At 52.9% G+C, this 27366-nt stretch overlaps 1 protein-coding gene across 1 annotated transcript in view; it reads left to right on the forward strand.

Annotated features, from left to right (window-relative positions):
• Positions 1–27366, forward strand: part of MYBBP1A (MYB binding protein 1a) — a 225258-nt gene that overhangs the window by 77876 nt on the left and 120016 nt on the right. The window contains exons 10-12 of the mRNA XM_075336367.1: positions 11096–11206; positions 11713–11838; positions 12128–12334. Of these exons, the coding sequence (XP_075192482.1) occupies positions 11096–11206; positions 11713–11838; positions 12128–12334 (444 nt within the window). The remainder of the gene's footprint in view (positions 1–11095; positions 11207–11712; positions 11839–12127; positions 12335–27366) is intronic.

Genomic DNA, 27366 nt, shown 5'->3' on the forward strand with positions numbered 1-27366 from the left:
TCTGTGTCCCCGTACAGACAGGCACGCACACGCCACGCCAGACTTGCTGGGTGTGTTAGTGCGCCGGGGACAGTAGCGCTCCACGCTGGGCTTGGATCACAGCAGCTTAGCTGTGTGGATTCATGTGCTGGGAACTACCGCGCCGGCCACTCTCGGAGCGGCGGCGCGGCTGGGACTTGTAGTGCGCCGGGGACTTAGCGCCGACCGCGCTTTTACGGCGGCGGCGCTTATAAATTTAGTCCCCGGCTTTTGCGGCCTAGCTCCGCTTCGTTCCCGCCCCCTCCCTGTCAATCAGGGAATGGGACAGACGCTGTGCAATCGTCAGCGCCGAGGGCTGGAGCCTTATTTACATGCTCCAGCCCTCTCACTAGGCACAGTGGGACGCAGGTTTCCCGCTTTTGGTCTGAGCACGCCCAGGGCCCGCCCCCCCCTCCACAGGACGCCGGCAGCCATTCCTGCATGCAGTCTGGCTGGAGGACGGACACAGGCTCTGGGAGACCCAGACTAGGGATTTCTGGCGACCACACACCCGCGTTTAGCGGGCGGTAAGCAGCACATTAGTGCTGGCCCCACTAGTGCCACAGTGTGTATTGGTGTACTTTTTCCTGTACCAGATATATATATATATATATATATATATATATATATATATATATATATATATATATATATATATATATATATATATATATATATATATATATATATATATATATATATATATATATATATATATATATATATATACATACTGCACTGTACGGTCGCTTCTTGGCTGTATACCCCTATATTGCTCTGAGGAGACAGCAACATGTCATCCACAAAACGCAAGGGTGCCAAGGCACGGGCTGTATACTCTGCTTGTACAGCATGTGGGGCTAATCTACCAGCAGTCTCCAACGACCCTCATTGTGTGCAATGTTCAGTCCCAGTGGCACTTCGTCAGCCAGAGCATATGGTGGCCTGTGAACCCTGCCCCGGTGACGGGGACAGAATTTGCAGTCTTTGCTGATAAAATGTCTGTGACTATGACAAAAATCCTGGAGACCTTGCAGTCCAGGCCAGTGGCTCAGACCATGGACTCTGCTGTGGCTATGTTCCCAGGTCCCCCTCAGTTGGAACTAATCCGTACTTCGAGGGGGTCCCAGGCATCACAGGCTGAGGGCTCTGATTCTGATGACAGTCCCAGGCCGCCTAAGAGAGCTCGCTGGGAGAGACCCTCCACGTCGTCACGCGGGTCAGGGTCTCAGCGAGAAGGGTCTCTATATGATGAGACAGAGGTGGGTGATCAGGAGTCTGGTCCTGACACCGCACTCAATTTGGATACGCCAGATGGTGACGCCATGGTAAACTACCTTATAGCGGCCATCAATAGGCTGTTGGATATTTCTCCACCAGCCCCTTCAGCTGAGGAGGCAGCTGCCCAGCAGGAGAAATTCCATTTCCTGTATCCCAAGCGTAAATTGAGTACTTTTCTGGACCACTCTGACTTCAGAGAATCAATCCAGAAACACCATGCTTATCCGGACAAGCGTTTTTCCAAACGTCTTAAGGATACACGTTATCCCTTTCCCCCTGACGTGGTCAAGCGCTGGACCCAGTGTCCAAAAGTGGACCCTCCAATATCCAGGCTTGCAGCTAGATCCATAGTTGCAGTGGAGGATGGGGCTTCACTTAAAGATGCCAATGACAGACAGATGGACCTTTGGTTGAAATCTGTCTATGAAGCTATTGGCGCGTCGTTTGCTCCAGCATTCGCGGCCGTGTGGGCGCTCCAAGCTATTTCAGCTGGTCTGGCACAGGTGGACTCTCTCATACGTCCAGCAGTGCCGCAAGTGGCGTCCCTAACTACGCAAATGTCTGCGTTTGCGACCTACGCCATCAATGCGGTACTAGAATCTACGAGCCGTACCTCAATGGCATCCGCCAACTCTGTAGTTTTGCGCAGAGCCTTGTGGTTAAAAGAATGGAAAGCAGATTCTGCTTCTAAAAAATGTTTAACCAGCTTGCCACTATCTGGAGACAGACTGTTTGGTGAGCAATTGGCGGAAATCATTAAACAGTCCAAAGGTAAGGACTCTTCCTTACCCCAGCCCAGATCAACCAAACCTCAACAGAGGAAGTGGCAGTCAAAGTTTCGGTCCTTTCGAGGCTCGGGCAAGTCCCAATTCTCCTCGTCCAAAGGGACTCAGAAAGAGCAAAGGAGCTCTGATTCCTGGCGGTCTCACTCACGCCCCAAGAAAGCAGCCGGAGGTACTGCTTCCAAGGCGGCTGCCTCATGACTTTCGGCCGCCTCCCTCCGCATCCTCGGTCGGTGGCAGGCTCTCCCGCTTTTGCGACATTTGGCTGCCACAGGTCAAAGACCAGTGGGTAACAGACATTTTGTCTCACGGGTACAGGATAGAGTTCAGTTCTCGTCCTCCGCCTCGGTTCTTCAGAACTTCCCCACATCCCGACCGAGCAGATGCCCTTCTGCAGGCGGTGCATTCTCTAAGAGCAGAAGGAGTGGTGGTCCCTGTTCCTCTTCGGGAACAAGGACAAGGTTTTTACTCCAATCTCTTTGTGGTGCCAAAAAAGGACGGCTCATTCCGTCCTGTTCTGGACCTAAAACTGCTCAACAAGCATGTGAACGCCAGGCGGTTCCGGATGGAATCCCTCCGCTCAGTCATTGCCTCAATGTCTCAAGGAGATTTCCTAGCATCAATAGACATCAAAGATGCTTATCTCCACGTGCCGATTGCTACAGAGCACCAACGCTTTCTACGCTTCGTGATAGGAGACGACCATCTTCAGTTCGTAGCTCTGCCATTTGGTCTGGCGACAGCCCCACGGGTGTTCACCAAGGTCATGGCGGCAGTGGTAGCAGTCTTGCACTCTCAGGGACATTCTGTGATCCCTTACTTGGACGATCTACTTGTCAAGGCACCCTCTCAGGAGGCATGCCAACTCAGCCTGAACGTTGCACTGGAGACTCTCCAGACGTTCGGGTGGATCATCAACTTCTCAAAGTCAAATCTGTTACCGACCCAATCACTGACGTATCTTGGCATGGAGTTTCATACTCTCTCAGCGATAGTGAAGCTTCCGCTGGACAAGCAGCGGTCACTACAGACGGGGGTGCAGGCTCTCCTTCAAAGTCAGTCGCACTCCTTAAGACGCCTCATGCACTTCCTCGGGAAGATGGTGGCGGCAATGGAGGCGGTTCCGTTTGCGCAGTTTCATCTGCGCCCACTTCAATGGGACATTCTCCGCCAATGGGACGGGAAGTCAACATCCCTGGACAGGAAAGTCTCCCTTTCCCAGACGGCCAAGGACTCTCTGCAGTGGTGGCTTCTTCCCACCTCATTATCACAGGGAAGATCCTTCCTACCACCGTCCTGGGCGGTGGTCACGACAGACGCGAGTCTGTCAGGGTGGGGAGCAGTTTTTCTCCATCACAGGGCTCAGGGTACGTGGACCCAGCAGGAGTCCACCCTTCAGATCAATGTTCTGGAAATCAGAGCAGTGTATCTTGCCCTACTAGCCTTCCAGCAGTGGCTGGAAGGAAGGCAGATCCGAATTCAGTCGGACAACTCCACAGCGGTGGCATACATCAACCACCAAGGGGGGACACGCAGTCGGCAAGCCTTCCAGGAAGTCCGGCGGATTCTGATGTGGGTGGAAGCCACGGCCTCCACCATATCCGCAGTTCACATCCCCGGCGTAGAAAACTGGGAAGCAGACTTCCTCAGTCGCCAGGGCATGGACGCAGGGGAATGGTCCCTTCACCCGGACGTGTTTCAGGAAATCTGTCGCCGCTGGGGAAGGCCGGACGTCGACTTAATGGCGTCCCGGCACAACAACAAGGTCCCAACCTTCATGGCACGGTCTCGCGATCACAGAGCTCTGGCGGCAGACGCCTTAGTGCAAGATTGGTCGCAGTTCCGGCTCCCTTATGTGTTTCCACCTCTGGCACTCTTGCCCAGGGTGCTACGCAAGATCAGATCCGACTGCAGCCGCGTCATACTCGTCGCCCCAGACTGGCCACGGAGGGCGTGGTATCCGGATCTGTGGCATCTCACGGTCGGCCAACCGTGGGCACTACCAGACCGACCAGACTTGCTGTCCCAAGGGCCGTTTTTCCATCGGAATTCTGCGGCCCTGAACCTGACTGTGTGGCCATTGAGTCCTGGATCCTAGCGTCTTCAGGATTATCCCAAGGGGTCGTTGCCACCATGAGACAGGCTAGGAAGCCCACGTCCGCTAAGATCTACCACAGAACGTGGAGGATATTCTTATCCTGGTGCTCTGCTCAGGGAGTGTCTCCCTGGCCATTTGCATTGCCTACTTTTCTTTCTTTCCTGCAATCTGGGTTAGAAAAAGGTTTGTCGCTCGGCTCCCTTAAAGGGCAAGTCTCGGCGCTATCCGTCTTTTTTCAGAAGCGTCTAGCACGACTTTCTAAGGTACGCACGTTCCTGCAGGGGGTTTGTCATATCGTACCCCCGTACAAGCGGCCGTTAGATCCATGGGATCTGAACAGGGTACTGGTTGCCCTCCAGAAGCCGCCCTTCGAGCCTCTGAGGGAGGTTTCACTTTCTAGACTATCACAGAAAGTGGCTTTTTTGGCAGCGATCACATCTCTTCGGAGAGTGTCTGAGCTAGCAGCGCTGTCATCCAAGGCTCCCTTCCTGGTCTTCCACCAGGACAAGGTAGTGCTGCGACCCATTCAGGAGTTTCTCCCGAAGGTGGTATCCTCGTTTCATCTTAATCAGGATATCTCTTTGCCTTCTTTTTGTCCTCATGCAGTTCATCGCTATGAGAAGGATTTACATTTGTTAGATCTGGTGAGAGCACTCAGAATCTACATTTCCCGCACGGCGCCCCTGCGCCGTTCGGATGCACTCTTTGTCCTTGTCGCTGGTAAGCGCAAAGGGTCGCAGGCTTCCAAGGCCACCCTGGCTCGATGGATCAAAGCACCAATTCTTGAAGCCTACCGTTCTGCTGGGCTTCCGGTTCCATCAGGGCTGAAGGCCCATTCTACCAGAGCCGTGGGTGCGTCCTGGGCACTACGACACCAGGCTACGGCTCAACAGGTGTGCCAGGCAGCTACCTGGTCGAGTCTGCACACTTTCACCAAACATTATCAGGTGCATACCTATGCTTCGGCGGACGCCAGCCTAGGTAGAAGAGTCCTGCAGGCGGCAGTTGCCTCCCCGTAGGGGAGGGCTGTCTTGCAACTCTAACATGAGGTATTTCTTTACCCACCCAGGGACAGCTTTTGGACGTCCCAATCGTCTGGGTCTCCCAATGGAGCGCCGAAGAAGAAGGGAATTTTGTTACTTACCGTAAATTCCTTTTCTTCTAGCTCCTATTGGGAGACCCAGCACCCGCCCTGTTGTCCTTCGGGATTTTTGGTTGTTTTTCGGGTACACATGTTGTTCATGTTGAATGGTTTTCAGTTCTCCGACGTTACGTCGGAGTGAATTTGTTTAAACCAGTTATTGGCTTTCCTCCTTCTTGCTTTTGCACTAAAACTGGTGAGCCAGTGATCCCACTGGGGGTGTATAGCCAGAAGGGGAGGGGCCTTACACTTTTTAGTGTAATTGCTTTGTGTGGCCTCCGGAGGCAGTGCTATACACCCAATCGTCTGGGTCTCCCAATAGGAGCTAGAAGAAAAGGAATTTACGGTAAGTAACAAAATTCCCTTCTTTTCGTGACATATTGCACTTCATGTCAATGGTAAATTTAGGCCGATATTTTTTGAGTTTATGTGTGAAAAGTTTGGAAATTTGGCGAACATTTTGAAAATTTCGCAATTTTCAAAATTTGAAATTTTATGCCCATAAATCTGTGAGATATGTCACACAAAATAGTTACTACGTAACATTTCCCACTTGTCTACTTTACACCAGCGCAATTTTCGAAACAAAATTTTTTTCCGTTAGGAAGTTAGAAGGGGTCAAAGTTCATCAGCAATTTTTCATTTTTCCAACAAAATTTACAAAAAAAATATTTTAGGTACCACATCACATTTGGAGTGACTTTGAGAGGCCGAGGTGACAGAAAATACCCAAAAGTGACCCCATTCTAAAATCTGCACTCCTCACACTGCTCAAAACCACATCTAAGAAGTTTATTAACCCTTTAGGAGCTTTACAGCAACCAAAGCAATGTGGAAGGAAAAAATGAAAATTTTACTTTTTTACACAAAAATGTTACTTTAGCCATAAAATGTAGCATTTTCACAAGGGTATCAGGAAAAATGCACCATAAAATTAATTGTGCAATTTCTCCTGAGTACACCGATATCTCATATGTGGGGGAAATCAATTGTTTTGGCGCACGGCAAGGCTCGGAAGAGAAGGAGCATCATTTGAATTTTTGAAAGCAAAATTGTCTGGAATAATTAGCAGATGTGATGTTGCGTTTGGAGACCCCCTGAGGTTCCTAAACAATGGAGCTCCCCCACAAGTGACCCCATTTTGGAAACTAGACCCCTCATGGAATTTATCTAGATGTTTATTGAGCACTTTGAACCTCTGGGGGCTTCACAAATGTTAATAACTTTGAGCAATGAAAATAAAAAAAAAAAAAAAATTACCACGAAATTGTTACTTCAACCAGGTAGCTTTTTTTTTCACAAGGGTATCAGGAAAAATTGCAACATAAAATGTATTGTGCATTTTCTCCTGAGTACACAGATACCTCATATGTGGTGGAAATCAAATGTTTGGGCGCACAGCAGGGCTCGGAAGGCAAGGTGCGACAATTGACTTTTCAAACGCAAAATTGTCTGGAATCGTTAGTGGATGCCATGTTGTGTTTGGAGACCCCCTGAGGTGCCTAAACAATGGAGCTCCCCCACAAGTGACCCCATTTTGGAAACTAGACCCCTCATTGAATTTATCTAGATGTTTACTGAACACTTTGAACCCCTGGAGGCTTCACAAAAGTTAAGAACGTTCAGCCGTGAAAATATATATATTTTTTTTTTACCATGAAATTGTTATTTCAACCAGGTAGCTTTTTTTTCCACAAGGGTATCAGGAAAAAATGCACCATACAATGTATTGTGCAATTTCTCCTGAGTACACAGGTACCTCATATGTGGTGGAAAGTAATTGTCTGGGCACACAGCGGGGCTCAGAAGAGAAGGAGCGCCATTTCACAGCAAAATTGGTTGGAATTATTAGCGTACGCCATGTTGCGTTTGGAGACCCCCTGAGGTGCCTAAACAATGGAGCTCCCCCACAAGTGACCTCATTTTGGAAACTAAACCCCCATGGCATAAATCTACATGGGTAATGAGCACTTTGAACCCTCACGTGCTTCATACATTGAGGCATAAAAACAAAAAAGTACTTTTTTTTTCCACAAAATGTTATTTTAGGCTCCATTTTTTAATTTGTACAGGGGTAACAGGATAAAGTGGACTGCAAAATTTGTTGGGCAATTTGTTCTGAGTACGCTGATACCTCATATGTGGCAGAAAAACACTGTTTGGGCGCACGGCAGAACTCCAGAGGGAAGGAGCGTCATTTGACTTTTTAAATGGAAAATTAGCTGGAATCGTTAGCCGCACCATGTCGCGTTTGGAGATCCCCTGATGTCCCCAAACAGTGGAGCTCCCCCACATGTGACCCCATGTTGGAAACTAGACCCCCCCCCCCCCCAATACAAAGAAATATTAGTTTGGCATAATAAAAAATAGAGACGTCAGTAAAAAAAAAAATATATATGCACCTGCAACTGACACTAAGGCAAGTGCCACACGTGAGAGCAATGCACGAATCTCGTAACGCATCACGCGGCACAGCCGCACACTCCTGTCTGGAAGAGAGCGACCGTGCCGGATGATGCGGTGTGAGACTCGAGCATCGCTCTCATGTGTGGCACTGGGCTGACCCTTACAATATTCAGTAAAAAATACTGTAGTTGATGATTACTACAGTATAATTTTACTGGCCCTAAACTAAGTTTATTTGTATTTCTTTCTTAGTTTACAGAAAAAAAAATTAGGACGAACGCACAGATGTACTGCAAAAAGGGGGGGTACTAGGTGGGATGGAAAAAAGATGGATGGAGGATAGAAGAGGGCGCAACGGATGCAGGAGCGGCGGAGGATGGGTGAGGGGCCACGGCGGAGGATTGGTGAGGGGGCACGTCGGAGGATGGGAGGGCGTGGCGGATGGAGGAGCGGTTGAGGATGGGTGCGGGCACAACGGATGCAGGAGTGGCGGAGGAAGGGGGGGCGAGGGGAAGGGTGGAAGGGGAGTGGGAGGTGAGATTGGGGATAGCTACCTTACAGAATGGATCTAGGCAGCAGGATTGCAGCAGATCCGGGAGGGGGGAAGAGGGGGCAGAGGATTAAGGGGATGAGAGAGAGCAGGCAGCAGATAAGGGAGGGGGCAGAGGCTGATGGGGGAGTGAGGTGGCAGATGCAAGGGCGCAGAGGCTGATTGGGGAATGAGGTGGCAGATGCAGGGGCGCAGAGGCTGATGGGGGAGTGAGGTGGCTGATGCAGGGGCGGTGGAGCGGCAGATGCTGGGGCGGTGGAGCGGCAGATGGGGAGAGAGCAGTGACTGATGGGGAGAGGGGAGCGGCAGATGCTGGGCGGTGGAGCAGCAGATGGGGCGAGAGCAGTGACTGATGGGGAGAGGGGAGCGGCAGATGCTGGGCGGTGGAGCAGCAGATGGGGCGAGAGCAGTGACTGATGGGGAGAGGGGAGCGGCAGATGCTGGGGCGGTGGAGCAGCAGATGGGGCGAGAGCAGTGACTGATGGGGAGAGGGGAGCGGCAGATGCTGGGGCGGTGGAGCAGCAGATGGGGCGACAGCAGTGACTGATGGGGAGAGGGGACGGCAGATGCTGGGCGGTGGAGCAGCAGATGGGGCGACAGCAGTGACTGATGGGGAGAGGGGACGGCAGATGCTGGGCGGTGGAGCAGCAGATGGGGCGACAGCAGTGACTGATGGGGAGAGGGGACGGCAGATGCTGGGGCGGTGGAGCAGCAGATGGGGCGACAGCAGTGACTGATGGGGAGAGGGGACGGCAGATGCTGGGCGGTGGAGCAGCAGATGGGGCGAGAGCAGTGACTGATGGGGAGAGGGGAGCGGCAGATGCTGGGCGGTGGAGCAGCAGATGGGGCGAGAGCAGTGACTGATGGGGAGAGGGGAGCGGCAGATGCTGGGACGGTGGAGCAGCAGATGGGGCGAGAGCAGTGACTGATGGGGAGAGGGGAGCGGCAGATGCTGGGACGGTGGAGCAGCAGATGGGGCGAGAGCAGTGACTGATGGGGAGAGGGGAGCGGCAGATGCTGGGCGGTGGAGCAGCAGATGGGGCGAGAGCAGTGACTGATGGGGAGAGGGGAGCGGCAGATGCTGGGCGGTGGAGCAGCAGATGGGGCGACAGCAGTGACTGATGGGGAGAGGGGACGGCAGATGCTGGGCGGTGGAGCAGCAGATGGGGCGACAGCAGTGACTGATGGGGAGAAGGGACGGCAGATGCTGGGCGGTGGAGCAGCAGATGGGGCGACAGCAGTGACTGATGGGGAGAGGGGACGGCAGATGCTGGGCGGTGGAGCAGCAGATGGGGCGACAGCAGTGACTGATGGGGAGAGGGGACGGCAGATGCTGGGGCGGTGGAGCAGCAGATGGGGCGACAGCAGTGACTGATGGGGAGAGGGGACGGCAGATGCTGGGGCGGTGGAGCAGCAGATGGGGCGACAGCAGTGACTGATGGGGAGAGGGGACGGCAGATGCTGGGCGGTGGAGCAGCAGATGGGGCGACAGCAGTGACTGATGGGGAGAGGGGACGGCAGATGCTGGGGCGGTGGAGCAGCAGATGGGGCGACAGCAGTGACTGATGGGGAGAGGGGACGGCAGATGCTGGGCGGTGGAGCAGCAGATGGGGCGACAGCAGTGACTGATGGGGAGAGGGGACGGCAGATGCTGGGGCGGTGGAGCGGCTGATGGGGAGAGTGCAGCGGCCGCCGTGACGCTCTCCTCCTGCTGCGCCACCCCCTGCATCTGACGCCGCTTGTTCTTACTGCTGAGTAGCGGCGTCACATGCAGGGGCGCAGTGGGAGAGCAGGGGCGAAGCACATGGAGCAGGGCAGCGGTGGATCGGGGGCTGTGACTCACAGATGGGCGCCTGCAGGGATCGCTCTCCTCAGATTCCACGGAGGGAGAAGCTAAGGAGAGCGATCTCCTACAGCGAGCTCACCCGGTTCCAGAGACACGGTGCTGCTTGGAGAAATCGGTCACAAGGCCGATCTCTCCAATCAGAGCTGGGGGCGGGTGCAGTAAAGCTCACTGAGCTCCAGCCAATGGCCAGTGCTGCAGCTGCACTGACATGGCTGGATTTCAATGCTTCAGCCATTTTGAATGGCTGAAACATAACACTGGCTGTGATTGGCTGACGAACGCCGTTCAGCCAATCACAGCCTCCGTAGGTCCGGGAAGGAGACACCACCCCTCCTGAGGTCAGGTACAAGTCCTCTCCTTCCCGAATCTACAGTTTTTTAAAACCGATCGCGGTGCCCGGTGCTCTGGTGCCGCGATTCCGCCATGACGGATCTAGCCGTCATGGGTCTTTAAGTACCAGGGCACCATGACGGCTAGATCCGTCAAAGGTCGTGAAGGGGTTAAAGCTGGGCTGTGACAAACTGTAAAACTCCGCCCACAGCTCAGTCACTCAGGGAGACTGGGGCCGGCCTCGGTGATGTCTGGTCAACTGGAAGTTGACGTGACATCACCGGATCACGGAGCCCGGGGGTCACATGATGGGGATGAGTGGACCACAATAGCGCCACTCAGTCAGAATTTTCTACACAAGGTATTTGAGGAAAGCCTTCTATATAAGCTTTACATCAATGTGGTCACTAATGATGAATAGTGGACCACCCCTATTAAGGCTGTCTTTATCTGTGTTCTCATTTCTACTTTTTGCCATCTAAAAAGAAAAACAAAATTAGCCTTAAAGCCAGAGCTGTCACTTAATGGAAACTTTCATTTTAATATGATCTTAATTTTATTTCAAAAAGTCTAAATTACTTAACTTTCCAAATTTCTTCTGATATTGATTTAACCTCGCTATATTTTTTTCTTCCTTTCTCAGAAATGACCATTTCCTTTTTAGACTGAGGAAGTGGATTATCCCTCGACTTGTCAGCATCATTGACAATGCTCAGGTGAAGACAGATGAGAGCCTAGTGATGGACATTGCTCGGTAAGTCTATAAGGCCTAAGACCCATGGCATGAAAATCGGTGTGAGTGGAGTGCGATAAAACATTGCATTACACTCGGACCAATATTACTCTATGTGCCAGCACCTATGAGCAATTATTTTCTCAGCCCTAATCGGACCGAGAAAACAATCGCAGCATGCTGCGACTGTAATGCGATCCTAGATTCTCTCGCACCCATTCAAGTCTATGGGGCGAGAGAAAAATTGCACTGCACTCGCAGTACACCAGTGTACTGCGAGTGCAGAGCGAGAATAGCAATAGCCGGCTACGGAGGAGAGAGGGAAATAAATCCCTCCCTCCCCTCTGCAGCGCCGGCCCACCCCTCCTCAGTGCCTGCCCGCCCCCCGCAGCTGTGCTGCCAGCGTGAGCTGAGTGTCATGCGAAGATCGCATTAGTCCCCGTGTGGCCCCGGCCTAAAACAGATATTACCTGTTGTTGTGGATGAGTACGTACCTTACCCTGTGATTCACATTTTATTTTATGCAGATTTATATTATTCCATGCATTTTTCGAAGCAAAAAAATCAGTCTCCAAAATTCCAGAAACAGTAGCTCGTCTGTCTGTGCCATTGGATGACAAAGCACGATCACTTGTAGCGGATGCCTTTTTTAGGTGAGTGAGTGACTTGCTTTTACTGTTCTCACACATTACCAGCCTAATTTTTTGCTACATTTTTCCCCATTTATGCGGTCTTCATACTTTAAGGCTCCCTACTACTTTTTTTGTGTGTCTATACAATTTTTTTTAGACATTTTGGGAATCACTGTGCAGTCAGTAATAATCAAAAATCTCTACCTTTCAGTAGTTCAGCGGGTTATTTGGCTTTTGCATAAAAGGACAATAAATTGAAGCAGTATGCCTTGAAAATTTGCACAATTGATGTGTTTCCATTCTTTTCCAGCTTGCTGTTGAATTTAAATGGCATGCCTGTGTTAGGAGAAGGTCCTCACATTGACGCATTGAAGGAGAAGCATGTGGTTGGTGTTACTGCTGATGGCAGCCTGTGGATTCATTGCATGGTCCGCTACGCCGATATGTTACTTTCAGAGGGAAAGGTTGTGCACGCTGTTAAACCATTCAGCGAGGAGCAAAAAGACGCCTGGGCCCGGTAAGGTGACTGCACTTAGGTAAACGCTTTAGCCCACAAATGCCATTTATCGCTTAGGCATTGAACTGGTAATGTATTGTCTCTGGGATAGCCATCAATTGTGTTCTCATTACAGAAGACCTGTGGTCATATATGGGCTCTACCACTGCATTAATTGTCTCCCAGCAGTGAATAGGTGACAAATGGTATTTGAGGTCAGGGTTCTTGATGATAACTACCTTATTTTTCGGACCATAAGACGCACCCTGGTTTTAGAGGAGGAAAATAGGAAAATAAAATTTTAAGCAAAAAGTGTGGTCATGACACACTGTTATGGGGCGAGGATCTGCTGCTGACACTATCATGGGGGTAATGTCCCCAAAATCTCTAACTAAGGTACCCTATCCTGATAATGATCCTCCTGCCTTGTATATGATCCCCATCCTTGTATATATGTCCCTCATCCTGCTAAATACCCCCATCCTGCTAAATACCCCCATCCTGCTATATACCTCCATCCTGTGGCACAGAAAAAAAAAAAACGTTTATACTCACCTTTCCTCACTCCTGCAGTATCTCTCGTGTTCCTGTCTGTCAGCAGCAGTGCCACTGACCTGTATGGAGCCGTTCCCCTGCATCATTGCAATGTCCTCCTGTCTGCCAACCACTGATGTGTGTGGAGCTGTGCACACAGCTATTACGTCAGGGGTCTCAAACTTGGCTGGGTGTATGGGCCGCACCGAGGGAAAAAGAAATTTGGGGGGCTGCATTCTTTGCAGGACAAAAAGACATTTTTATTGGTACCATATATATTTTTTTACACACCTTTTGGATGACTGATTTTCAACATTTTTCACTTGTTTATTATAACAAATATGCACATTCTTTGGTTAAATCTAAAAAAAAAAAATTTGTTAAAAAAAAGTCATGCCTTATTTTTTTTTTTTTTTTTTTTAATTTTATCCCTTTCTTGTAACTAATAGTGTTACAATTATCACTATATAGAAATTTTGGCCAACATCTTTTAGTAATGTTCCCTATCCTATAGTAATGTGCCCACCTTGTCCCCATCCTATAGTAATGACCCCAGCCTTGTCCCTATTCTATAGTAATGTCCCCATCCAATAGTATTATGCCCATCCTTGTAATGTCCCCATCTTTTAGTAATGTCCCCATCCTGTAGTCATGTGCCCACCTTGTCTCCATCCTATAGACATGTGCCCACCTTGTCTCCATGCTATAGTCATGTGCCCACCTTGTCCCCATCCTATAGACATGTGCCTACCTTGTCCCCCATCCTATAGTCATGTGCCCACCTTGTCCCCATCCTATAGTCATGTGCCCACCTTGTCCCCATCCTATAGACATGTGCCCACCTTGTCCCCATCCTATAGACATGTGCCCACCTTGTCCCCATCCTATAGACATGTGCCCACCTTGTCCCCATCCTATAGACATGTGCCCACCTTGTCCCCATCCTATAGACATGTGCCCACCTTGTCCCCATCCTATAGACATGTGCCCACCTTGTCCCCATCCTATAGACATGTGCCCACCTTGTCCCCATCCTATAGACATGTGCCCACCTTGTCCCCATCCTATAGACATGTGCCCACCTTGTCCCCATCCTATAGACATGTGCCCACCTTGTCCCCATCCTATAGACATGTGCCCACCTTGTCCCTATTCTATAGACATGTGCCCACCTTGTCCCTATTCTATAGACATGTGCCCACCTTGTCCCTATTCTATAGACATGTGCCCACCTTGTCCCCATCCTATAGACATGTGCCCACCTTGTCCCCATCCTATAGACATGTGCCCACCTTGTCCCCATCCTATAGACATGTGCCCACCTTGTCCCCATCCTATAGACATGTGCCCACCTTGTCCCCATCCTATAGTCATGTGCCCACCTTGTCCCCATCCTATAGACATGTGCCCACCTTGTCCCCATCCTATAGACATGTGCCCACCTTGTCCCCATCCTATAGACATGTGCCCACCTTGTCCCCATCCTATAGACATGTGCCCACCTTGTCCCCATCCTATAGACATGTGCCCACCTTGTCCCCATCCTATAGTCATGTGCCCACCTTGTCCCTATTCTATAGACATGTGCCCACCTTGTCCCTATTCTATAGTAATGTCCCCATCCTGTAGTAATGGGTGGTGGGGGCAGTGGCGGCGGGTGAAAGGTAATAATTTACCGATCGTTCTCGGCTTCCACCCACAGATTCCTGAGTGAAGCTGAGGGGGCGGTCTCTGGCCCCATATCCACAGTGATTGGACAGATCGGTCACAAGACCGGTCTCTCCAATCAGAGCTGGGGGCGGGTGAAACTGAGGTCACCCAGTTCCAGCCAATGATCGGTGCTACAGCTGCACTGATCATGGCTGGATTTCAATGTTACAGCCATTTTCAATGGCTGGAACATTACAGTGGCTGTGATTGGCTGTGCGGCGTTCATCAGCCAATCACAGCCTCCGTAGGTCCGGGGAGGAGACACCACCCCTCCTGAGGTCCCCTCCTCCCCGAATCTAAGGTATTTGCTATTTGCAATGCAAACAGCGATCGCAGCCACCGGGGCTGCGATTTCGCCATGACGTACTGGGTATGTCATGGATCCTTAAGTACCAGGGAGCCATGATGTACCCAGTACGTCATAGGTCGCCAAGGGGTTAATGTGCCGTCCTTCACATACACAAAAAATAAAAAAACACCTTTCTTCAGCGCTCTATTGGGAGACCCAGACGATTGGGGTATAGCTACTGCCCTCCGGAGGCCACACAAAGCACTACACTAAAAAGTGCAAGGCCCCTCCCCCTCTGGCTATACCCCCCCGTGGTATCACGGGTTCTCCAGTTTTAGCTTTGTGTGCGAAGGAGGTCAGACATCCACGCATAGCTCCACAGATTTTAGTCAGCAGTAGCTGCTGACTATTTCGGATGGAAGAAAAGAGGACACATATAGTGTCCCCAGCATGCTCCCTTCTCACCCCTGGATGGTGTTGTAAGGTTGAGGTACCTATTGCTGGTACGGAGGCTGGAGCCCACATGCTGCTTTCCTTCCACATCCCCCTGAGGGGCTCTGAGGAAGTGGGATCCTGCCGGCCTCAAAGCTCTGACGCCGGGCTCCATCCACAGACCCATTAGAACCTGCTGGATACGGAGCTGGAGTACCGTTCAGGGACATGGCCCTGCACCATTACAGGTACTCTGTGTCCCCGTACACACAGGCACAGCACACTCCAGACTTGCTGGGTGTGCTAGTGCGCCGGGGACAGTAAAGGGTTACAGTCACTGCAGCTTTGCTGAGTGACTTTGTGTTTTGGGAACTACCGCGCCGGACGCTCCGGGAGCGGCGGCGCGGCTGGGACTTGTAGTTCGCCGGGGACTGGGCGCCGACCGCGCTTTTACGGCGGCGGCGGTTATAACTCCAGTCCCCGGCTTCTGCGGCCTAGTGCCGCTTCGTTCCCGCCCCCTCCCTGTCACTCAGGGAAGGGGACAGGCGCTGAGCAATCAGCAGCGCCGAGGGCTGGAGCCTTTTTACATGCTCCAGCCCTCTCACTGCACTCTGTCGGACGCCGGATTCCCGCTCTGCCTTGGGGGCACGCCCACGGCCCGCCCCTACTCACACGAGCTGGGGAAGAAGCCGGCAGCCATTACTGCAGAGCTCGGGGCACCAAGGCAGGACAGTGGCGATCATACACCCGCTTATAGGCGGGCGGTAAGAGGCACACATAGTGCTGACCACGATATAACTGCAGTGTATACACGTGTTGTTTTTTACTGCATAGGTCGCTATATGCCCGCTTGGGGAGCGACACATCAGCAGCAGGAAAGCAGGTGTGCTAAGGCACAGGCTTTCTAGGCTGCTTGTTTTGCACGACTGAGGTGTTCATTTGTGTTTATGCTGATATGCTATACATTGCACTGTACAGTCGCTAGTCTTAGCTATATTCTTCTGGAATGGCTAGACTACAGCAGCAGAAAACCAAGGGTGCTGGGGCACAGGTTTTTTTTTTCTATGCTGCTTGTATTGCATGGGCTGCAGTGTGCATTTGTACTTGTGCTTGTATGCTATACATTGCACTGTATGGTCACTCTTCTGGGCTATATTCCCCTAGATGACCAGTCTACAGCAGCAGAAGAGCAGAGGTGCCAGGGCACAGGCTTCTATGCTGCTTGGATTGCATGTGCTGCAGTGTTCATTTGTACTTGTGCTTGTATGCTATACAGTGCACTGTAGGGTCACTCTTCTGGGCTATATTCCCCTAGATGACTAGTATACAGCAGCAGAAGAGCAGGGGTGCCAGGGCACAGGCTTCTATGCTGCTTGTATTGCTTGTGCTGCAGTGGTCATTTGTACTTTATGCCTGTATGCTATACATTGCAATGTACGGTCACCAATCTTGGCTATATACTTCTAGATAGCTAGTCGGCAGCGGCAAAAAAAAAAAAAAAAAAAAAAAAAAAAAGCAACACAGTTTTCAGTGCTGTTTTTACTACATGGGATGCTGTTCATGACACCGTCCCATTGTGTGCATGCTCCCCTGTAGCACGTCGTCTGCCGGGGTCTCTAGCACGTCGTCTGCCGGGGCTCTACTAGTTGTGGCCAAAGAAACCTCCTGTCAACCCTGTCCATGGACAGGGACGGAGTAGTCATAATATAGAGACTTGCACCCATGGGCAATCTACTTGAACAAAAGGCAGCTCTTCAGGGCTTTGATACTGACATCGCTCTCAATCCGGATACACCGGGTGGTAACGCCATACGGAATGATCCTATACCGTCCACCAATGGAAGGTTGGATCTTTCTCCCTCAGCTCCCCCAGTGGAGATAGGAGACGAACAGGAGAAGTTCCTTTTCAGTGTCTCACGCAGATATTGAGTATTTTTCTGGCCACGCTGACTTCAGAGAAGCAGTCCAGGAACACCACGCTTACCAGATAAGCGTCTTCTCCAAACGTTTTTAGGATACACGTTATCCCTTTTTTCCCCTGACGTGGTCAGCGCTGGACCCAGGGTCCAAAGGTGGATTCTCCAATCTCCAGGCTTGCATATAGAGCCATAGTTGCACTGGAGATGGGGCTTCACTTCAAGATGCCATTCACAGACAGATGGACTCTGGTTGAAATCTGTCTAGGAGGCTATCGGCGTGTCGGTTGCTCCGGCATCCACAGCCGTATTGGCAACCTAACCTTTTCTGCTGTTCTTGCGCAGCTGACCTTGAGCAGGGACATCTGTACCGCAGAGGCGTCCGTAACCCCGCAATGTCTGCACTGCGACTTACCCTGTTAATGCTGTCCTAAAAGTACAGTCGAGGTTTCGGTCTTTCCCAAGCTCCGGCAGGTCCCAATTGTCCTCGTGCAAAAGGGCTACAAAACCTCAGACGGCCTCAGATTCCGGCCGGGCTCAATCTCGCCCAAGGAAGGCGGTCGGAGGAACCGCTACCAAGGCGGTCTCCTCAGGACTCTCAGCTCTCTCTCTCTCTCTCCGCATCCGCGGTTGATGGCAGACTCCCCCGCCTTTGGCGACATTTAGCTGCCACAGGTCACAGACCGGTGGGTGACGGACATTGTGCTCACGTGCACAGGACAGTGTTCTGTTCTCGTCCTCCGACTCCATTCTTCAGAACGGCCCCACCTCTCCACCGAGCAGATGCCCTGCTGCAGGCGGTGGACGCTCTAAGAGCAGAAGGAGTGGTGATCCCTGTCCCCCCTCAGGAACGAGGGCGAGGGTTTGTACTCCAATCTCTTTGTGGCTCCAAAAATGGACGGTTCCTTCCGTCCTGTTCTGGTTCTGAAACTGCTCAACGAGCATGCGAACGCCAGGCGGTTCCGGTTGGGATCCCTCCGATCCGTCATTGCCTCAATGTCTCGAGGAGACTTCCTTGCCTCAACAGACATCAAAGATGCCTATCTCCACGTGCCAATTGCTACGGAGCACCAACGTTTTCTACGTTTTGTGATAGGAGACGAACATCTTCTGTTCGTAGCTCTGCCATTCAGTCTGGCGACAGCCCCACGGGTGGGCACCAAGGTCATGGCGGCAGTGGTAGCAGTCTTGCACTCTCACGGACACCCGGTGATTCCGTACTTGGACGATCTACTCGTCAAAGCAACCTCCCTCGAGGCATGCCAACGCAGCCTGAAGGTTACGCTGGAGACTCTCCAGACTTTCGGGTGGATCATCAATTTGGCAAGGTCAAATCTGTCTCCGACTCAATCACGAACGTATCTCGGCATGGAGTTTCATACTCTATCAGCCATAGTGAAGCTTCCGCTGAACCAGCAGCGTTCACTGCGGACAGAGGTGCAGTCTCTCCTTCAAGGCCAGTCGCACCCCTTAAGGCGCCTCATGCACTTCCTAAGGAAGATGGTGGCAGCCATCGAGGCAGTTCTCTTTGCGCAGTTTCATCTGCGCCAACGGCAATGGGACATTCTCCGCCAATGGGATGGGCAGTCAACCTCCCTGGACGGGAAGTCTCCCTTTCCCTGACGGCCGAGGACTCTCTGCAATAGTGGCTTATTCCCACCTCATTGCCATAGCCCCCATCCTGGGCAGTGGTCACGACAGATACGAGTCTGTCAGGGTGGGGAGCAGTTTGTCTCCGCCACATGGCTCAGGGGACGTGGACTCAGCAGGAGTCCACCCTTCAGTTCGATGTGCTGGAAATCGAGGCAGGGTATCTTACCCTATTAGCTTTCCAAAAGTGGCTAGAAGGGAGCAGATCCGAATCCAGTCGGACATCTCCACAGCGGTGGCATACATCAACCACCAAGGAGGGACACGCAGTCAGCAGCCTTCCAGGAAGTCCGGCGAATCCTCATGTGGGTGGAGGACACAGCATCCACCATATCCGCAGTTCACATCCCGGGCGTAGAAAACTGGGAAGCAGGCTTCCTCAGTCGCCAGGGCATGGACGCGGGGGAATGGTCCCTTCACCCGGACGTGTTTCAGGAAATCTGTTGCCGCTGGGGGGGGGCCGGACGTCGACCTAATGGCGTCTCGGCACACCAACAAGGTCCCGGCATTTATGGCACGATCGCGCGATCACAGAGCTCTGGCGGCAGACGCCTTAGTGCAAGATTGGTCGCAGTTCCGGCTCACATATGTGTTTCCACCTCTGGCACTCTTGCCCAGAGTACTGCGCAAAAATCAGATCCGATTGCAGCCGCGTCATACTCGTCGCACCAGACTGGCCGAGGAGATCGTGGTACCCGGATCTGTGGCATCTCACGGTCGGCCGACCGGGGTCACTACCAGACCGACCAGACTTACTGTCTCAAGGGCCGTTTTCTCCATCGGAATTCTGCGGCCCTGAACCTGACTGTGTGGCTTGTGTGTCCTGGATACTAGCGTCTTCAGGATTATGCCAAGGGGTCGTTGCCACCATGAGACAGGCTAGGAAGCCCACGTCTGCTAAGATCTACCACAGAACGTGGAAGGTTTTCTTAATCTGGTGCTCTACTCAGGGAGTGTCTCCCTGGCCATTTGCATTGCCTATCTTTCTTTCCTTCCTACAATAGGAGTTAGAAAAGGGCTTGTCGCTAGACTCCCTCAAAGGGCAAGTCTCAGCACTATCCGTGTTTTTTCAGAAGCGTCTAGCACGTCTTTCTAAGGTGCGCACGCTCCCGCAGGGGGTTTGTCATATCGTACCCCCGTACAAGCGGCCGTTGGATCCATGGGATCTGAACAGGGTTCTAGTTGCTCTCCAGAAGCCGCCTTTCGAGCCTCTGAAGGAAGTTTCCTTTTCTCGCCTGTCACAGAAGGTGGCGTTTCTCGTTGCGATCACATCGCTTCGGCGAGTGTCTGAGCTGGCAGCTCTGTCATCCAAGGCTCCCTTCCTGGTGTTTCACCAGGACAAGGTAGTGCTGCGCATCATTCCGGAGTTTCTCCCTAAGGTAGTATCCTCGTTTCATCTTAATCAGGATATCTCCTTACCGTCCTTTTGCACTCATCCGGTTCACCGGTATGAGAATGATTTACGTTTGCTAGATCTGGTGAGAGCACTCAGAATCTACATTTCACGCACGGCGCCCGTACGCCGTTCCGATGCTCTTGTCGCTGGTACGCGCAAGAGGTTGCAGGCTTCTAAAGCCACCCTGGCTCGATGGATCAAAGAACCAATTCTGGAAGCCTACCGTTTTGCAGGGCTTCCGGTTCTTTCAGGGCTGAAAGCCCATTCAACCAGAGCCGTGAGTGCGTCCTGGGCGCTACGACACCAGGCTTCGGCTCAACAGGTGTGCCAGGCAGCTACCTGGTCGAGTCTGCACACTTTCACCAAACATTATCAGGTGCATACCTATGCTTCGGCGGTTGCCAGCTTAGGTAGAAGAGTCCTGCAGGCGGCAGTGACACCCCCGTAGGGGAGGGCTGTTTTGCAGCTCTAACATGAGGTATCTCTTTACCCACCCAGGGACAGCTTTTGGACGTCCCAATCGTCTGGGTCTCCCAATAGAGCGCTGAAGAAGGGAATTTTGTTACTTACCGTAAATTCCTTTTCTTCTAGCTCTTAATGGGAGACCCAGCACCCGCCCTGTTGTCCTTCGGGATTTCTTGGTTGTTTGCGGGTACACATGTTGTTCATGTTGAACGGTTTTTCAGTTCTCCGACGTTATTCGGAGTTAATTTGTTTAAACCAGTTATTGGCTTCCTCCTTCTTGCTTTGGCACTAAAACTGGAGAACCCGTGATACCACGGGGGGGTATAGCCAGAGGGGGAGGGGCCTTGCACTTTTTAGTGTAGTGCTTTGTGTGGCCTCCGGAGGGCAGTAGCTATACCCCAATCGTCTGGGTCTCCCAATAAGAGCTAGAAGAAAAGGAATTTACGGTAAGTAACAAAATTCCCTTCTTCTTCTCACCTGTCCCGCATTCCCTCGGCTCCTCATCTCTTCTTCTCGCTGTCTGCAGGCCTTGCCCCATGTGACTATCGCGGCCGGTGCAGGTGCCGCAGCCCCTGGCAGCGATTTATGTCAGATCAGATGGTTGTTTTGCCGGCGCTGCGCGCGCACAGTCCTTGCCTCTGAGAACGCAGCGCCGGCAAAACACTCATGTAACAAAGTGCAGACAGTGGCTGCGGCCCCTGCACCGGCCGCGATAGTGAACAGGGGCACGAGACTGGGGGCCGCACGAAGCAGCCTGACGGGCCGCGTGTTTGAGACCCCTGTATTACGTCATCGCTGTGCGCGCTCTCTACTCAGATCAGCTGGCCAGCAGACAGGAGGACATTGCGATGCTGCAGGGAACAGTGAGTATACCGTACTTATTCACTGCCCCCAGCGCTGATGATGATGCGCGAGGAGCTGTGAATACAGCCACTCATGATCACTCCAGGCTGCAGTTGCCAGGGGTGATCATGCAGGCCGGCTACTAATTATGCGCGCAACCCCTGCCAATCATCCCGCCCACCTGTCAAGAGAGATCATGGGCGGGAGACTGCATGCATATAAAATGAGCTGGGCCACGTGGCCACGACAGGCGCTGCTACAGCCTGCTCGTGCCGTCGTTGATCCGCTCCACCACAGCACCCTCATTCTCCGCAGCCATGCCCTACATTCAGACTATAAGGCTATGTTCACACACTGCGTTTTTTACCTGCATTTTTGGTCCGTTTTTGCTGCAGAAATTTCTTGAGAAATTCTTGTAACCTTTCTGCAGACATTCCCCAGCAAAACCTATGGCAAAAAAAATTAGCTGTGCGCACACTGCGTTTTTCTTTGTCGCTCCATTGGGAGACCCAGACAATTGGGGTGTATAGCTTCTGCCTCCGGAGGCCACACAAAGTATTACACTTAAAAGTGTAAAGCCCCTCCCCTTCTGCCTATACACCCCCCGTGCCTCACGGGCTCCTCAGTTTTTATGCTTTGTGCGAAGGAGGCTGACATCCACGCATAGCTCCATATCTTAGTCAGCAGCAGCTGCTGACTATGTCGGATGGAAGAAAAGAGGGCCCATAACAGGGCCCCCAGCATGCTCCCTTCTCACCCCACTCTGGTCGGCGGTGCTGTTAAGGTTGAGGTACCCATTGCGGGTACATAGGCAGGAGCCACATGCTGTTTTCCTTCCCCATCCCTTAATGGGCTCTGGGTGAAGTGGGATCCTAATCGGTCTCCAGGCACTGGGACCGTGCTCCCTCCGCAGCCCCTGGGGAATCTGTTGGACAGGAGCCGGGTATCGTCAGGGACAAGGCCCTGCTACTGTGAGGTACTCTGTGTCCCCCTGGGGGACCGCGCATGGAGCGCTTGTGCCATACACACTGCAGCACTGCTGGGTGTGTTAGTGCGCCGGGGACTACCGCGCCGGACGCGCTTATAACTTTAGTCCCCGGCTTTTGCGGCCTAGTATCGCATATTCCCGCCCCCAGGCCTGCCAGTCAGGGGGGGAAGGGCGGGACGCTGCACAGGACATCAGCGCTGAGGGCTGGAGCATACTTTGTATCCTCCTCCCCCCTCACTCAGCACAGTGGGGCATCAGATTCCCGCACTTTCTAGGGCACGCCCACGGCCCCCTCCTTCCCACAGAACGCCGGCAGCCATTCCTGTCAGCACTTCTGACGCTGGAGAGGAGAGACAACACGGCTCTGGGAGGCCCAGGCAGGGAATCTGGTGATCACACAACCGCTTTGAGCGGTCGGTAAGCAGCACCTGGGTGCTGGCCCCACTGAGTGCCGAAGTGTACATATATATATATGCTTATATGCTATACATTTACACTGTACGGTCGCACTGTTGATTTTTGGCTATATACCCTCCTGGATTGTACTCAGAGGAGACAACAGCATGTCGTCCGCAAAAAGCAAGGGTGCCAAAGCACAGGCTTACTTTGCAACCTGTACCTCATGTGCGGCTATACTACCGGCAGGTTCCACCGATCCTCATTGTGTGCAATGCACGGCCCCTGTGGCACTTACTCAGCCGGAGCCTCTGCTACTGGTGGCCCAGGTGGAACCACCTGCTACCACTGTCCAGGTGACAGGGACGGAGTTTGCAGTATTTGCTGACAAACTGTCTGAGAGTATGGATAAATGGTCTGCTAAGATACTAGAAGCCTTACAGTCCAGACCGGTGACTCAGGCCACGGGCACTGTTGAATCATTGACCCCAGGCCCCCCTCAGTTGGAGCAGCAAAGTGCTCCTGGGGTGACCCATAGGTCCCAGGGTGAGGTCTCTGACACGGACCGCAGTCCCAGGCCGCCTAAGCGGGCTCGCTGGGAAATTCCCTCGACTTCATCACAGTGTTCAGGATCTCAGCATGAGGACTCTCTGGATGATGAAGCGGAGGTAGCAGATCAGGATTCTGATCCTGAGGCCGCTCTCAACCTAGATACACCTGAAGGTGACGCCATAGTGAATGACCTTATAGCGACCATCAATCAGGTGTTGGATATTTCTCCCCCAGCTCCACCAATTGAGGAGTCAGCTTCTCAGCAGGAGAAATTCCGTTTCAGGTTTCCCAAGCGTACATTGAGTACGTTTCTGGATCACTCTGACTTCAGAGAGGCAGTCCAGAAACACAGAGCTTGTCCAGATAAGCGTTTTTCCAAGCGCCTTAAGGATACACGTTATCCCTTCCCCCCTGACGTTGTCAAGGGCTGGGCTCAGTGTCCCAAGGTGGATCCTCCAGTCTCTAGACTGGCGGCTAGATCCATAGTTGCAGTGGAAGATGGGGCTTCACTCAAAGATGCCACTGACAGACAGATGGAGCTCTGGTTGAAATCCATCTATGAAGCTATCGGCGCGTCTTTTGCCCCAGCTTTCGCAGCCGTATGGGCACTCCAAGCTATCTCAGCTTGTCATGCGCAGATTAATGCAGTCACACGTACGTCTGCTCCGCAAGTGGTGTCCTTAACCTCTCAGGCGTCGGCGTTTGCGTCCTACGCCATTAATGCTGTCCTGGACTCTGCGAGCCGTACGGCGGTGGCATCCGCCAATTCGGTGGCAGTCCGCAGGGCCATGTGGCTACGTGAATGGAAGGCAGACTCTGCTTCCAAAAAGTTCTTAACCGGTTTGCCATTTTCTGGCGACTGTCTGTTTGGTGAGCGATTGGATGAAATCATTAAACAATCCAAGGGAAAGGACTCATCCTTACCCCAGTCCAAACCAAACAGACCTCAACCACGGAAGGTACAATCGAGGTTTCGGTCCTTTCGGTCCGCGGGCAGGTCTCAATTCTCCTCGTCCAAAAGGCCTCAGAAGGATCAGAGGAACTCCGATTCATGGCGGTCTAAGTCACGTCCTTAAAAGACCGCCGGGGGAACCGCTCCCAAAGCGGCCTCCTCATGACTTTCGGCCTCCTCACACCGCATCCTCGGTCGGTGGCAGGCTTTCCCGCTTTTGCGACGCCTGGCTGCCACAGGTAAAAGACCGTTGGGTGAGAGACATTCTGTCTCACGGTTACAGGATAGAGTTCAACTCTCGTCCTCCGACTCGGTTCTTCAGAACATCTCCGCCCCCCTGAGCGAGCCGATGCTCTTCTTCAGGCGGTGTGCACTCTGAAGGCAGAAGGAGTGGTGATCCCTGTTCCTTTTCAGCAACAGGGTCACGGTTTTTACTCCAACTTGTTCGTGGTGCCGAAAAAGGACGGATCCTTCCGTCCTGTTCTGGACCTAAAACTGCTCAACAAACATGTAAAAACCAGGCGGTTCCGGATGGAATCGCTCCGCTCCGTCATCGCCTCAATGTCCCAAGGAGATTTCCTAGCATCAATCGACATCAAAGATGCTTATCTCCACGTACCGATTGCTCCAGAGCATCAGCGCTTCCTGCGTTTCGCCATAGGGGACGAACACCTTCAGTTCGTGGCACTGCCTTTCGGCTTGGCGACAGCCCCACGGGTCTTCACCAAGGTCATGGCAACAGTAGTAGCAGTTCTGCACTCTCAGGGACACTCGGTGATCCCTTACTTAGACGATCTGCTTGTCAAGGCACCCTCTCAAGTGGCATGCCAACACAGCCTGAGCATTGCTCTAGAGCAGGGGTGGGGAACCTCCGGCCCGCGGGCCGTATACGGCCCGTGACGACTTTTTATGCGGCCCCCGGGCACATTCCCGGGGACCATTGTGCTTTGGTGGCAGCCGCGCTTTTCCCGGCTGCCGGCCCTTTAAATCCCACAGCCTGATGCCCTGTGGGTAGATGCTAGAATGTACGGGCTCTCTCCAGATCCTGACTTCCAGGACCTGACTGCAGCCCATACATTCTAGGCTTATCCCCGGCCTGTGTGCTCTGGTGGGCGGGTAAGCAGCAAGCTGCGATAAAGTCACACAGAAGAGCTGCAGCAGGTTTACCAGCCTCCCGGACCTGCTGTGTGTGTGTGTGAGACTCTCCCTCCCCCTCACTGCGAGTACTCAACCCATCGCTGTCCCCCCCCCCCCCCCCCGCTCAGTGCTGTGTACACCCTCGTACTGTGTGTACCCCCCAATGCTGTATGTACCCCCCAATGCTGTGTGTACCCCCTCGTGCTGTATGTACCCCCCAATGCTGTGTGTACCCCCTTGTGCTGTATGTACCCCCTAGTGCAGTGTGTACCCCCTAGTACAGTGTGTACCCCCTAGTACAGTGTGTACCCCCTAGTACAGTGAGTACCCCCTAATGCTGTGTGTACCCCCTAATGCTGTGTTTACCCCTTAATGCTGTGTGTACCCCTTAATGCTGTGTGTACCCCCTCATGCTGTGTACCCCCTCGTGCTGTGTACCCCCTCGTGCTGTATGTACCCCCCAATGCTGTGTGTACCCCCTTGTGCTGTGTGTACCCCCTAGTGCAGTGTGTACCCCCTAGTACAGTGAGTACCCCCTAATGCTGTGTGTACCCCCTAATGCTGTGTGTACCCCTTAATGCTGTGTGTACCCCTTAATGCTGTGTGTACCCCTTAATGCTGTGTGTACCCCTTAATGCTGTGTGTACCCCCTCATGCTGTGTACCCCCTCGTGCTGTGTACCCCCTCGTGCTGTGTACCCCCTCGTGCTGTGTGTACCCCCTCGTGCTGTGTGTACCCCCTCGTGCTGTGTGTACCCCCTCGTGCTGTGTGTACCCCCTCGTGCTGTGTGTACCCCCTTGTGCTGTGTGTACCCCCTCGTGCTGTGTGTACCCCCTCGTGCTGTGTGTACTCCCCAGTGCTGTGTACCCCCAGGTGCTGTGTGTACCCCCTAGTGCTGTGTACACCCCAGTGCTGTGTGTACCCCCTCGTGCTATGTGCCCCCTAGTGCAGTGTGTACCACCTAGTGCAGCGAGTACCCCCTTGTACAGTGAGTACCCCCTAATGCTGTGTGTACCCCCTAATGCTGTGTACCCCTTAATGCTGTGTGTACCACCTCGTGCTGTGTACCCCCTCGTGCTGTGTGTACCCCCTCATGCTGTGTGTACCCCCTCATGCTGTGTGTACCCCCTCATGCTGTGTACCTCCTAGTACAGTGTGTACCCCCCAGTGCTGTGTACCCCCAGGTGCTGTGTACCCCCTAGTGCTGTGTGTACCCCCTAATGCTGTGTGTACCCCCTAATGCTGTGTACACCCCAGTGCTGTGTACCCCCTCAGCGCGGTGTAACCCCTCACTGCTGTCCGTGCCCCCCCTAGTGCTGTCTGTACCCCCTGGGTGATGTCTATGCCCCCCCACCAGTGCTGTCCGCACCACCTAATGCTGTCCATGCTGCCACCAGTGCTGTCCATGCCACGGTGAGTGCTGCCTGTGTCCCCCTTATGCTGTCCATGCTCCCCAGTGCTGTGTGCCACCCCTCAGTGCTCTTAACTCGCTACTGCTGTCTGTACCCTCCCACTGCTTTCTATGCTCCCCAGTCCGTGCTCTCCTATTGATGTCTATGTTCCCCCAGACCTGTCTGTCTCCCTAATGCTGCCACCCAGTGCAGTCTGTGCTGCCACCCAGTGCAGTGCGTGCTGCCACCCAGTGCAGTGCGTGCTGCCACCCAGTGCAGTGCGTGCTGCCACCCAGTGCAGTGCGTGCTGCCACCCAGTGCTGTGCGTGTCCCCAGTCATGTCTGTGCCACCGCCAGGGCTGTCCATGCCCCCTACTGATGTATATGCCCCAGCCCCTCCTG

This window comes from Anomaloglossus baeobatrachus, chromosome 2, assembly GCF_048569485.1.
Source record: "Anomaloglossus baeobatrachus isolate aAnoBae1 chromosome 2, aAnoBae1.hap1, whole genome shotgun sequence".
Lineage (NCBI taxonomy): Eukaryota > Metazoa > Chordata > Amphibia > Anura > Aromobatidae > Anomaloglossus > Anomaloglossus baeobatrachus.